We start from the raw sequence: 14,692 nt of genomic DNA on the forward strand, positions 1-14,692 counted from the left end.
AACTGTACCAAGAAAAAAAAAAAATCCTTTTGCTGGTAGCAGCCGTGTTTCCATTAGAAGGATCTCTCAGTGTACTTCCATCTGAATATTTCTGCTTACTGGAAGGGCTCTTGTACTAGAAACCAGCCCAGTGGAACGATTTCCCCAAAACAAACAAACAAACCAAACCAAACCAAAAAAAAAAAAACAGGGGAAAAGAGATTATTAGAGAGAGTGGGAGGTAGAAAAGGATGAAAAACAGTGATGATAAATTAGATATAAGGGAGACAGCTAAAGTCAGAAAAATTTCAGTGCCTTCACTCACCCTTATCCATACAAATATTGTCACTCAAAGAGCTACACATAACACGACACCTATTCTCTCCGCTCAGACCATCTATTTGGATTCCATAATGATGAGTCTACTCGCAGGACACAATGACCAGATTTTTTCCCTTCCCCCTGTGACAGCCAGATAATTTGCAGTCAGTTATATTTCCTACTCAAAGACACCCTTAAACTTTAAAGACTTTTTATAAGGCTTAGGGAGCATTATTCCAATATAAAAAGCAACTGCTATAAATTAATTTCACATTTTTGAGAAAATCCAAATGGCAAAGCTGTATTTCTTTGGCATCAACTGCCAGCAAATAGTCAAGCTTGGTATCTATTTATCATTTTACAGACTATGTTAGTTCATTTGTTTTTATTTTTGTTATGTTATTGCAAGGTACAGAATTGTAACAGATGTTGGTAGCAAGTAATATATTTTGTCTGAAAAGTCATTTCCACAGTAACTCTTGAACTGGAAACAAGACGTTCTTTTACATACTTATTTCAAACCCCAAGGACATTCTCATGTGAATGTGGGATGTAGGGAGTGAACCCCGAATTAATTATGAAAATGTATGTCTCTGCTATACACAATGGAAATATATATATATGTTTAACAATAGATCTTTTTCAAGGTTGAGATTCCCAGAAATAGCTAAGAGACTTATGTTAAATCCCACTGATTACTTCTTTTAGGCAAAGGAAAAACAGAAGGACTTTGAGATTTTCTTATGTCAGTCAAAGATCCCATGTTTTCTGTGTTTTCCATAAGTAAATTTTCAGCAGTTTCGTTACTGTTTTCCTGTTCCTAATAGAAAGTTGTTGAAACATATTCCACTGCTATTACTGGAGTCTGATTGCTTCATCGGTTTCCATTTGCCACAATGTGAGAGATAATTTTAAAGCAGCAGTACCTGGACCCTCTTGAAAGGAAATGCACACACTGGAATCCAAGGGAGCTCATTTTTCTTTTAACCAGAAAACCTTTGAAGGATGCATGAACTGAAAGTGAGAGCAGGAGAAAGGTATGGTATAATTTCTTTTCTTGAAGCCACAGGAGGAATATTTCTAATTTTCCAGAAGACAGAATTTTCTTAATGCTTATGATCTGAATTAGTTTTATTTTCTATATTTGATAAAAGTATGCAACATTAACTTTACTAAACTAAAACTGAATAGCCAGCTAATGCCCAGCACACTGTATTGCAAACTTGGGTACACCTTGGGAGAAAGAAAGTGTTATGATGTTTTTTTAATCAATATGCAAAGATTTAACAGCAATAACAATAAAAAGATTATGGGACATATTTAGGCATTATGAAATTCTGTTTAATAGGTGATAAGTATGTATGTACTCAGGGATCAGCATTAGCTCAGAAAAAATGGATTTGAAAAAAAGAATCTAAAGGTGTTTCAGGCTGCCATTACTACCCAGCACTAGAGTTAGATAGAACCCTGAGACACAGTCTTGACCAATCGGCAGAGTATTTCCAAAGAACTAGTGTTCTGTTTGGTTTCTGCCACATTCACCCTGTATTTGGTTATTTAAAGTGGAGTTAGGAACAAATAAGGCACTTGTGTTCCTGAAGATCACAAAAATGACAAAAGCTGGGGACAGGCAATGCTAGGGTTTGTGTTTATTAGTCATATCCAATGCACCTGTTTCAAAAACTAAATAATTTCTACAGATCATCTCTCTTTCACCCTCTTCTTGTTTTGTCTTCTTTAAAGAAAACATGACATTCAGAGTCTCTCAAAATTAATTAGAATGGATAAGGTGAATCCCATTCCTAGCTCTACCAAATAATATAAATGGCCACTATGCATGAAATCAGATGACTAATGAAAATGTTAGACTGTTAGAGGGAAAAGAGCCTTTAAGAACATCAGCAGCTTAGTCTCATACAATACATAGCTTATAAAAATGAAATTAGTGGAGCATAATGAAATAATAAGAAATAATTCTCTACTTCTAGAGTACAACTAGAATGTGCAGTCACTTCAGCTAAATGCAAACAGTAATATATAGGGGCAAAACACTGCCTGTGAACTATGATTAAGAGTCCCATGGTTTTGAATGTATTCATCTATCTTCATGATACATTCAATTTAGTTATTAAGACTGGGACCCTCAAAGGATAATTCCCCTCCATTTCAGATATTTGAAAATGGCACAAAATCTGTTGTTTTCTAGTGAGAATTCCAGGTGCGACAGAAGGAAATTGAAGCTTGTGGATTTCCTTTACTAGCAGAGATGTCATCAGTTAAGTCTCCACTGCACATTAGATAGATCTAGTTTTTACTTGTTTTAATTAATACTCCTAGGTTTTGTCAAAGCACAGTGAGTAGATGAATCCTGCTCATGTTTTATTTAATTAAAAATATTTTCTTCATCTTTTTATTTCAAATAAACAAATACTTTTTACTTTTAATTTATATGGTAAACAGTTACCTCTAAAACCAAATTTATTTATAGTGAATACCCTCTACTTAGGTTGTTCAAAACACATTCAACTTTTCTGAAAGCATAACCATATGCTATAAAATTAATTCAATTTTGAAATGCCTTATCATCTGGCATTTTTATCTTTGAGAGGATTTCCTACTTATTTTCCCATGCTACAGATGTGTTTTTTTTCTTTTTCTGAGTTACAACATCTGGCACTTAGTAATTGGGTCTTTCCTTCAGGCAGTAGCCATCTTCAGATTAAAATTACAGTAAGTAAGTCTAAATTTAGTTTTGTCATACTCTTACTTTTTTATCTCACTCTCCACTTTGTTATGACAGATATTTGGATGGATTAATGGATGAGACCGTGGCTGTCGTTTGCTCATTCTGTCTGCCAATTACCCTTTTCTACTAGATGCATATAAATTTCACAAAAGGCAGTCGATCATGTAGAGTTCTGGTCTCTTGATCAAAATAAGCAAATTCTGGCTCCCTTTGCCTCCCTTTTCATTTCTTGCATTTGCCTTCTTTCTTTTTCTTTCTTTCTTTCTTTCTTTCTTTCTTTCTTTCTTTCTTTCTTTCTTTCTTTCTTTCTTTCTTTCTTTCTTTTTCTTTCTCTCTTTCTCTTTCTTTCGTTCTCTTTCTTTCTTTCTTTCTTTCTTTCATTCTTTCTTTCTTTCTTTCTTTCTTTCTTTCTTTCATTCTTTCTTTCTTTCTTTCTTTCTTTCTTTCTTTCTTTCTCTTTTTTTTTCTTTCTTTCTTTTCTTTCTTTTCTTCCTTCCTTCCTTCCTTCCTTCCCTTTCTTTTTCCTTTTTTTCTTTTTCTTTTTCTTTTTCTTTTTCTTTTTCTTTTTCTTTTTCTTTTTCTTTTTCTTTTTCTTTTTCTTTTTCTTTTTCTTTTTTTTTCTTTTCCTTTTCCTTTGCCTTTGCCTTTTCCTTTGCCTTTTCCTTTGCCTTTTCCTTTGCCTTTCCCTTTTCCTTTTCCTTTTCCTTTTCCTTTTCCTTTTCCTTTTCCTTTTCCTTTTCCTTTTCCTTTTCCTTTTCCTTTTCCTTTTCCTTTTCCTTTTCCTTTTCCTTTTCCTTTTCCTTTTCCTTTTCCTTTTCCTTTTCCTTTTCCTTTTTCTTCTTTTTCTTTTTTTCTTTTTCTTTTTCTTTTTCTTTTTCTTTTTCTTTTTCTTTTTCTTTTTCTTTTTCTTTTTCTTTTTCTTTTTCTTTTTCTTTTTCTTTTTCTTTTTCTTTTTCTTTTTCTTTTTCTTTTTCTTTTTCTTTTTCTTTTTCTTTTTCTTTTTCTTTTTCTTTTTCTTTTTCTTTTTCTTTTTCTTTTTCTTTTTCTTTTTTTCTTTTTCTTTTTCTTTTTCTTTTTCTTTTTCTTTTTCTTTTTCTTTTTCTTTTTCTTTTTCTTTTTCTTTTTCTTTTTCTTTTTCTTTTTCTTTTTCTTTTTCTTTTTCTTTTTCTTTTTCTTTTTCTTTTTCTTTTTCTTTTTCTTTTTCTTTTTCTTTTTCTTTTTCTTTTTCTTTTTCTTTTTCTTTTTCTTTTTCTTTTTCTTTTTCTTTTTCTTTTTCTTTTCTTTTTCTCTCCTGTCCTCTCCTAGCCTCTCCTCACCTCTCCTCTGTTCCCCTTCAGAAACAGATTGCTGCAGTTATTAAGTGATTTCATAGGAATCATACACCATAGTTTTGAAAGAATAAAAAATATTCACCTCCATCCCAAAGGAAGCACACAGAACAGATGCTATATGGAGCTCTCCAGTAGCTGATTAAGTGTAACTGTTGCACGACAACAACAAAAAAGTAGAGCACCTCCAGAAAGGGGGGCTCTGCCTAATCATATAAGAAGTTAAAAAATATGGTAGTTGATGTGGTGTGGGAAGAAATATTATTTAAAAAATGGTAGAAAATAATATATATAAATTTAATTTGTGATGTTGTTTTAGAGAAAGGAATGAGCAATTTGAAATATTGCATGTGGGAGGTCTCTGCAGGTGCTGAGTATTTGAGATTCAAGTGCTTTCACAAAGACTCCAGTAAAGAAATCATTATATTGTCCCATACTAAATCCACTTTAGTTATTGGTGTCTAGACATTATATTACTGGTGATATACAGAAGCCCAGCTAAGTGACACTTGAATGCCAGGCTAACAACTGTAGTTTACCACTAACTGCCATTTGCAGTGGTTTGCTCTGGAAGAACCAAAACAACTCTTCCCCCAGTTTAGTTCCTTTCGTTGTTTCCATGATCTCTGTGGAAAATAGATACAATTTTATTAACACAAATCCTTGTGTTTTTCAAGAAAATTTGCAGTGCCACATTGTTCCTTTTCTATGTGGTCTAGAAGGTTCGAAGAGACACTCTGCCCAGAGCCTTCCCACTCCTTAAACAGATGGCCGAAAACTTGCCACTGTTGCTGACAGCTTTACAAGAAAGAGACCTTCTCATCATCTATTTGCAAGCCAGAACTTCTGTGGTCTGCTTACATGGTCAACAGTTGAGCTCAGACATCAGACTGTAAGATCATTTTTACACTGTTCAAACTCAACTGGCTTTGTGAGAGACCTGATAAATGTCAGGCTTTTTCTGTGAGCACTGTTGGACTGCTGAAAGCAAAGGGTGGTGGAACAGCTAGAGGTAAGGCTAGGGAGATGTACAGAGCAGGTTGGCTGGGAACACTTCTGCATGGTGGGAAAATGCCCATCACATGTGAGCCTGGAAGCACCTTCCCTCCTGTGAGCTTGCAGAGTACCATTTCTGTACTTAGCATAGTGATTCCTAGCTACAAATTGTCAAAACTCAAAGAAATAACGTTATGAAACGTGGACTTTTCAGTGTTGTTTTCATTCCATAGAGCTTGACACAGAACATTGTTTTCATTTAAACCCCCAAATTTCATAAAATTCCATGTTCATGCTTTATTATTTTACACAACCAACACCCCCACACAACCTGTCATAGTACTGAAAGCAGTTAAGTGCACTGTAACTCTTTTTGTTACTCAATTTTCCCCTAAAAAATGCAAAATAAGTATCTACTGTGGACTTACCACACATTTGCTGTCTGTCTCCTCTCCCAAATCACTTTTTTTTTCTTTTTTAATGAAAAGCTGAGCATCTTTTCTGAGATGTATGTAGGACACTGAAGCAATATTTATATGGGTAAACTAAACAGTGGCAATTGCCTATCAAACTTTACCCATATCACAGCAATCAAACTCTCCCATCCTCCAGGGTGGCGTGATCCAGCCTGCTCCCTGGGTATGGTTGCTGCCAGCGTGCTAGTTGGTACATGCTATGAGCACCTCAGGGAGTATGCAAACAATATAAAGTGTAAGAAAATCAGCTTCAGGGCCCTTGCCTAAGCGCTGAGAGTATTTATTTTGCAGGTATACAGCCTCCTTGTTTAGAAAGGAATAACCCTGTAAGGGCATGCCATAACTGTGTATGGATTATGCAGATGGGTTCAGCCTATAATTTACTACTTTTCCCTTTATGATTGAAATGTCTAGAATTAACACTATAAGCACAAATAAATGGGCCATGGTTGAAGCTCCTTTGCTTCTTTAAGGTGTTCCAAAGAGAAAACATGTACAGATTTCACTGTATGTTTTTACATACAGGTTTCCTACAGTGCAGAAAAATATCAAGATCCAATTCTCATTTGAATGAAGTCATATTCCAGTTCCTCTTCTTGTGGATTCCTAACTCTCACATTGTATGATTTCAATGACTGCAGATACAAATAACGAACACATATATTGGTAAACACCTGCTATGGTGGAAGAGTTGCTTCAGAGTAACTAGGCCTCTGTAAAATGTGTTGTCTTCTTTCATTATGAGGGACTTCTTTTGTATAGAATTTTAAGATATCAAATTTATTTGAAGACATAGAGATTCATCTTTTCTCACGCTGCTCATCATAGAACTGGAAATATATTTGGAGGTCTGTTAGTGTGAAACAAGAATATGATCCATGCGTCTCCTTCTAGAATTGATGAAAGGGCTGAGGGAATTGGAGTAACCTAGTAAATTGTAACCTTATCCTTTCACAACTTCAAATTCATTCTTGCTGAGGCAGGTCATTGTCACAGTGAGTAGTTTGGGCTGTGGGCAGTGGAGCAGCCTGCAGTCAAAGTAAAGACAGTCTGTGCACTAAGACCATTTTTATTGGAAATCTGCATAGCTATGTAAAATTAAGCAGAGTTTCATTAAGAAGCCCTAATCAACCTGTTCATCAGATGTCTCAGCAGTCTTAGGAACCTCGATGTGGTTTAATGTCTCTGTTCCAATTATTCACAGATTATCTGTTCCTATCCCCTACAAAATGTCACCAGTTTTGTGTTTCATCCTGTCAATTCCACCTCTTACTCCAGTGGTTACTTTTCCTTCCACTGTTGCTATCTTCCCTCCTTACCTCTTCCAATCTGATTTAGGGGGTCTTATATCACACAGTGGCAGCTACATTTCTCCTTATTTGTTTTGGGTTCAATTACAGTATAATTACAGTAACTGATGCTTAAAAAGAATACTTGGCTTACAAGGCAATATAAGACAAAATAGAGGAGAGAGAGAGAAAAAAAAAAAAAGTAAATACAATCCTGTAAGAACAGAAATGGAACCCAGAATGAAAATCCATGCATAAAGAAAGGAATGAAATTAAAAGTTTGGAAAGAGAAAGAGAAAAATCTTATGAAGAAAAGTGATATGTTGACTTGTGAAAATCTAGTCTGAAAGAATACACTTCTACCTTTATTACAGTGTACAGTTTTCTCCACAGAACAAATGCATTTTTTGTTAAAATTTAGAGAAAGAGAGAGGATGAAATTGGCTCAAATTATAATGAAAATGTGTAAATCTAAAAGAATCAAAGGGGGAAAGAAAGGGATATTATTTTTAAAATGCAACAAAGACTATGGATAAATATAGAAAGCAGATAAATGTGCCTGATGTTTGCAGGTTGAAGGTGTCACCAGAAAAAGTGGTTGCAGAATGGATTTAGCAGGAGAGAGTAAATAATGACTGGAAAGATCCAAAAGAGAGGAAGAAAAAGAGAGAACTCTGCCACAAGTGTATCTGGACCATATAAAAGCATTCAAACACTTACATTGTCCCTTTGTCTGTATTGAGGATTCATTTTTTTTTTTTCATTAGAGCTAGAAATATTTATTTTATATTTCTGTTTTTTCTTATAAATAAATGAAGAAGCTATGGTAGAAAGTTTATTCCAATCAGGGAACTGAAAGACCTACTTTCTCCAGCAGTGCAGATCTCAGTGATCATATGATACAACTCTCAGGAACAAAAAAAGATAGGCAATGAGAGGAGTGAACAGACAAAAAGATTCAACTTATATTCAAAATGAAAATAGTGATTATATTTAACAGTAGCCTCAAAACAATGTGTCAGCTGGGAAGCCAGGTGGCTTAACTACAACACACTACCTAGATGTACTCAACTGGAGTTGCTTTTGCCTTGTTTTCTATCTTCTTTACCTCTGCAAGCCTATTTAGCAATCCTGACATTGGTTTTATACATCCATGTTGAACATCTGAAGTGATCTTTATTTCACATTCATAACTGAGGCTCAATTTCCAATTTCCATGTTCCAAAATATGGATGAGTGCTTGTCTCTGTGATGCTGTGATGGAAATGTTATTCTCTAAATGCCTAGCTTATAGCTAGAACTAGCTCAGCCTATAAAAAAAAAAAAAAAACACTTTTATTTCAGGTTTTGAAAATGAGAGTTGATCTGTCATTAGGCAGTGCAGATTCAGCATGCAGTTCAAGGCGTTTTGTCACCTTCACTCACAGAAGCCTTGTCTTCTTGTTATCTAGAGTTCAATGTAGCCCTTCTCTGTTTCACTGGTTTTCAATCAAGTTGCATTATTCTCAGAAGAGTATTCAGTCAGATCATCCATATCTCTTTTTATTCATCCACTGAAGTTTCTACAAGATGTAGACCTTAAAAAGAAATATATTTTATTATTAAATACATATAAATAGGGGCAGTCCCTCTTGCAAAAATTGTGTTTTAGTGAATTTTATACTTTATGCATCACTGCAGCTTGAAAAATCTCCTTCAGTCAGGTCTCATCAGTGCAGTTAGTTTATTCAGCTGGATCACTCATATATGCCGTTCAATTTTAGTGGCTTTAAAAGCTGCAGGGATTAAAAGAATACAGTACTATTATACAAAGCTGCATTGAGAGAGTTTGCTTTCAGAAGCTGCTTTAGTATGCTAAATTTAATCTAATCAGAATTAGATACATTTTATTTTCATTCTCTATTTTAAAGTTAGAAGCTGCAAATATTTTACAGTCCTGTTAGGAATGAGATACTGCTTATATTTACACAGAAATGATGTCCAAGGATTTCTCATTCTTACTTAAAGTTTTGAATTTAAATTTATCTCAACTGATTCTTACTAATCCCCTTTTGCAGCAAAGTTGGATGGGTGACGAACCAGCTGAATGGTAGACTTCAAAGTGTTTTAGTGAATGGAGCTATACCTAGCTGGTGGATGGTCACTAGCACTGTTCCCCAGGGCTCAATTCTAAGGCCAGCCCTGTTCAACATTTTTATTAATGGTCTGGATGCAGGACCAGAATGAATCCTCAGCAGCTTTGCTGATGACACTAAACTGGGAGGTGCTGTTGACTCTCTGGAAAGACAGGAGTCCTTGCAAAGGGATCTAGGTACACTGGTGCACAGGGATATTCGCAACAGCATTAAGTTCAATAAAGCAAAATGCTGGGTTCTGCACTTGAGAGAGAGTAAGGCTGGACACAGGTACACGTTAGGAGATGAGTGACTGGAGAGCAGCTCAGCAGAAAGGGAGCTGGGGGTGCTGGTCAACAGAAGGCTCAACATGAGTCAGTGGTGTGACCTGGCAGCCAAGAGGGCAAACCCCATTTTGCGATGCATTAAGCACAGCATAGACAGCTGGACAGAAGAGGTGATTCTCTGAAATCTTGTGTGCAGTTCAGGGCTCCACAAGACAAAAAACAAACAAACAAACAAACAAAAAAAACACACATGGTACTTGAAAGCACCCAGAGGAGGGTACCAAAGCTGGTAAAAGGGCTGGAAGGCATGTCCTATGAGGAGAGGCTGAGGACACTTGGGTTGTTTAGTTTGGAGAAGAGAAGTTTGGCTGAGAGGTGACCTCACCACTGTCTGCAGCCTCCTGAGGAGGGGAAGTGGAGAGGGAGGTGCCGGTCTCTGCTCCCTGGTCACCAATGACAGGATGCAAAGGAACGGCACAAAGCTTCACCAGCGGAGGTCCAAGCTGCACATTATGAAAAATTTCTTCACTGTGAGGGTGGTAAAACACTGGAACAGGCTTCCTAGAGAGGTGGTTGATGTTCCATGACTGCCAGTGTTCAAGAGGCATTTGGGTAATGCCCTCAATAATATGCTTAAACTTTTGGTTAGCCCTGAAGTGGTCAGGCAGTTAGACTAGAAGATCTTTGTAGGTTCCTTCCAACCAAACTCTCCTCTCCTCTCCTCTCCTCTCCCTCTCCTCTCCTCTCCTCTCCTCTCCTCTCCTCTCCCTCTCCTCTCCTCTCCCCTCCCCTCCCCTCCCCTCCCCTCCCCTCCCCTCCCCTCCCCTCCCCTCCCCTCCCCTCCCCTCCCCTCCCCTCCCCTCCCCTCCCCTCCCCTCCCCTCCCCTCCCCTCTCCTCCCCTCTCCTCTCCTCTCCTCTCCTCTCCTCTCCTCTCCTCTCCTCTCCTCTCCTCTCCTCTCCTCTCCTCTCCTCTCCTCTCCTCTCCTCTCCTCTCCTCTCCTCTCCTCTCCTCTCCTCTCCTCTCCTCTCCTCTCCTCTCCTCTCCTCTCCTCTCTCCTCTCCTCCTCTTCTCTCTTCTCTCCCCTCCCTTCCCCTCCCCTCCTTTCCCCTCCCCTCCTTTCCCCTCCCCTCCCCTCCCCTCCCCTCCCCTCCCCTCCCCTCCCCTCCCCTCCCCTCCCCTCCCCTCCCCTCCCCTCCCCTCCCCTCCCCTCCCCTCCCCTCCCCTCCCCTCCCCTCCCCTCCCCTCCCCTCCCCATCCACAGCTTCTCTGGGAAACCATTTCCAGTGCTTCACTACCCTCATCGTAAACGTTTTATTCCTACTATCTAATCTAAATCTACCTTTTTTTTTTAGTTTAAAACCATTATTCCTTTTCCTATCACTACACTCTGATAAAGAGTCCCTCTCCTGCTTTTTTGTAGGCTTGTAGTACTGGAAGGCTTCTATATACCCCAACTCCCCCAGCCTGTCTTCATAGGAGAGGTGTTCCAGCCCTTTGATAAGCCTTGTGGCTGTCCTCTGGACTTGTTCTAATGTATCCATGCTTTTCTTGTGCTGTGGGCCCCAGAGCTGAATGCCATACTCCAAGTGGGGTCTAATGAGAGAGAGCAGAAGGGGACAAGCATCTCCCTCCACTTGCTGGCCAAGTGTTTTAATGTAGCCCAGGATACGACTGATGCCCCATGTTTAGGAAAGATGCAAGTAGGGTTTTATAGAACAGTACTGAAATCAGGTTGACAGAAGAAAAAATCATGAAGTGGCTCTGGCATAATGAAGTCTCTACATCTTTCTTATGAATAGATCAAAGGTAGTAGTGGTTGGACAAATGACAAAAAAAAAGAAAAGGATCTGATTAAAGTAAGGGCTAAGATGAGAACAGATGGCTGTAATCTGGCTATGTCTAAATTTATCCCAGGTATTCAGGGGAAAGATTACAGTCACATGAAGAATGAGAATCATCAGAAGAAGTTTCAGATAAAATCTGTGAATTTCAATGAGAATTATTTTCATATTTTTAATTTACTTTCCACTAAAGCTCAAAGTAAAATTTAAGGTGTTTGTCTGCCTACAGAGACCCAAACTGGAGAGATTAACTGCTAAAGCAAATTTCTACCATCTGCTCTAACAATATATAAGCACAAGGGAGTAGGAAAATGGATAGGACATCCTTTCTGCTCTGAGTGAAGCAAATAACCTATTTTTGGTGTGAGATTATATTTACAGCAAACTCAGGTAATCTAAAGGTTGAGTTGGGATATAAACTTTGTGCAAAGAGCTGTCTGGGGATTCAGTTTATACATACGAGTAAGAAGGAATTCAAGAAGATTCTGTAACAGTCAAGAGAATCCCTGATATTAGGGAATTTTTCAATTCTATGTATTTTGTTGCTCATCGAAGATGATTGTTCAAATTAATGTTTGTAGGAAATGAATTTCCTGAACTCAGCTGGTGATTAAAAAAAAAAAAAAAAAAAGAAAGTCAAATAGGGGAAAAGGGAAGAAACCCATTAGGGAAATACAAGTAGAGAGAGAACTGGATTACTCTGGGAACAATTAGAATATGTATATTCGTTGTTCTATTCAATTCATCCCAGAGGTTAAGCTTACTGCTGCTGAGGTGAATTCTCCAATCTATTGAATAGGCTATTGACTGTTGCAAGATTATGGACCTCTGAATATATTTTGGAGATATGTTTCAGTTTATCTAAACAATTCCAAGCATGCAGACTCGGACTGGAATTGCCCAAATCCAAAATTTGGCCTGAATTCAATCTGTGTGGTCTTGTTCTCATATTTTATCTCATAACCTGAAAGAGCACAGGAAAACATTTTGATTCTCAAAATTTTAATGCTGTGAAGAATGTGTTTTCTGCTCATTTCTCATGGAAGATCCAGTAAAGAGCTCAACTGATGAGTTATAAAACCAAATAAAAATCTCACTCCTTAATTTCTCATGGATCTTTCACATTAAAACTTTTGTTGTTGAGCTTGTAAGACACCATGTGAGCTGCAGTATTGTTGATGAACAATTGACATTTCATTTGTATTGAGAAGATTATGAACAGTTTTCCCTTTGAGTGAGAAGTAAATGGGTTGAAAATATTGATCACTAAGTAGGTATTCACATACCCCAAGGTTAGACACATCACCTAGCTGACCAGTTTGCCTAGGCTCCCTATACATTCAATGCAGAAGAACATAGTTTCATCTTTGCAATTTTATTCAAAGCAGGAACTTGGTGTTTCAGGGGAGAATGCTGCTATAGTGATACTGATTATCCCTCAGCAGATGAGCATCTGGATGCTGAAATTGATATGTACATTACCACTGCGATATTTTAGTTTTGACAAATCAATGTTTTCTGTCAACATTAGTTTGCTCACAATTTCCACTCACTGCCAGTTGGCATGTGTTTACAGCTAGCGAGTCAGCCTCATACACTGTCCGCTGGCACGCAGGGCTGTTATTCAGACTGACTCTGATATGATGAGCATTTGGCAGGTTGGTCGTAGTGAAGTGGCAAAGAGATGCTTCTGTCATCTTCTGCTCCTCTAGCCCCCATGGTGGCCTTGTAGAAGCTACAAGGTCTCTGCATAAAACAGCAACTCTGAGAATGCAAATGGTTGTTAAAAGATCCTAGTAGAAAATGGGTGTTTGACTGGAATGTGATTGGAGAGGTTGAGAATGTTAACCTTCTGGTTAACACGGTGTAAAAGTAATTACTTTTTCTTAAGGGAACAAACAAAACAAACATTTAAAATATTTAATCTACAGTGAACAATTTCTTTAAATTATGTCAAGACTTTTCTTACAATAATTCTGATAGTCTGTAAAATTTTGTCATGTGGAAAAAAATGATTTTTTTTTTTTTGGTGAAAAAGTGAGCTTTTCTAATTTTTTCATTTTTCTTTTGCTGAACTTACTTGCCATATTTGACCTAACTTCATGAATAATTACTACATACCATTCCCCTTCCTCCTCAAACAACCCCTCTGGCCAGCTGTAATCAAACTGAGGAGAACAAGGCTCACTCAGAAAAGAAACATGAAAAAAGGATAAAATTCTGCTGTACCTCAGTTCAGCAGAACACTTAAGAATCCGCAGGAACCCACTGACTTCTGCAACACGTGTGCAATATATAGTTAGGTGTTCAGCTGATTCAGTGCCCTCTACTTTGCAGGATATAACTCTGGCACTTAACTGAGATGCAAGAATATTTCGCACGACAATGCTAATCTTTCTGTTTATTCACCTTACTTGAAGGCAATGGTTCTGCTTAAACAGCCACACTTTCTTCTTTCATATAGTCTTATCTACCACCTTAGCATTAGCTCAACATGAGGTAGCCTGAGTTGTCTTTTCCTTGGCAGAACAGTCTTTCTGAAAGTAACCCAATTGCATTAGTCTCCATCTCAGCCATTACTAGTCTGTGCTGCTCCTCCTCAGTTTGTTGAACTTCTTTCACAGAATTCTCAGTATCTCCAAATTCTCCCCTTATATTTACTATGAAATTTTCATAATGATATCTTATATAACTTTGCCCCTAACCCATCAAACTTAAGATTTCCATTCTCTTCCTAGTTTTCTTTCCCATTTGTAAGGCCTTCTTCTACACTTTCAGCAGGTGCTTTTCCTCTCACTCTTCTCTTTCCTGTCCAATTACACTTCATTAAAACTGTCAGATATGACCCTTTGTTTGACTAACCCTGTTGCTTCTTCACGAGAAAAAGATGCTTAAATTTTCAAACACATTAGCTTATATAACAGAGGATTTGGCTGACACCTTCTCTGGCATGCAGTTCTTATATATGGATTTGCTAATTATAGAATCATAGAATAAATTAGAATAATAGAATAAATATCTGGGGGACATCTGGTTCAAATTCAAATACTGATTTTGTTCATTGAAAACAGTAGGATTTATGATATTCCTTTTCACTCTATGTGCTGTGATTCCAATAACACATAACAGGGCAATTAAAGCTATTTTCCAAATGTCATGCAATATACTTTGCATTCTTTGATGATAAATGCAATCAACCTGAAGGAATTAAGCATTTTGGATGTTCTAAGCTGTTTGATCTTGTTAAAAAGGAGTGATTATAGTAAGATTTATCACAGTTAGGGACCAAGTACCCTCACAGAGTATTAAAGAC

The 14,692-nt window shown here is 37.4% G+C and overlaps 1 protein-coding gene across 7 annotated transcripts in view; it reads right to left on the bottom strand.

Moving 5' to 3' along the window:
- Positions 1-3,555: 3,555 nt before the first annotated feature.
- The window catches only part of LOC308191758 (uncharacterized protein), a 50,378-nt gene continuing 39,241 nt past the window's right edge, over positions 3,556-14,692 (bottom strand). For 4 of the 7 annotated variants that reach the window (XR_013948253.1, XR_013948256.1, XM_080584570.1 and 1 more), the window contains one exon: positions 3,556-8,712. Coding sequence is in view for 3 of the 7 variants with exons in the window: in XM_080584570.1 (XP_080440696.1) it covers positions 8,678-8,712 (35 nt within the window). In the remaining 4 variants the exon portion in view is untranslated. Of the gene's footprint in view, positions 8,713-8,798; positions 8,911-9,921; positions 10,040-14,692 lie in introns of all 7 variants that reach the window. The other 3 variants (XR_013948254.1, XR_013948255.1, XM_080584569.1) reach the window with 2 other exon arrangements.

Source organism: Anser brachyrhynchus, assembly GCF_964034855.1.
Source record: "Anser brachyrhynchus genome assembly, chromosome: 3".
NCBI lineage: Eukaryota > Metazoa > Chordata > Aves > Anseriformes > Anatidae > Anser > Anser brachyrhynchus.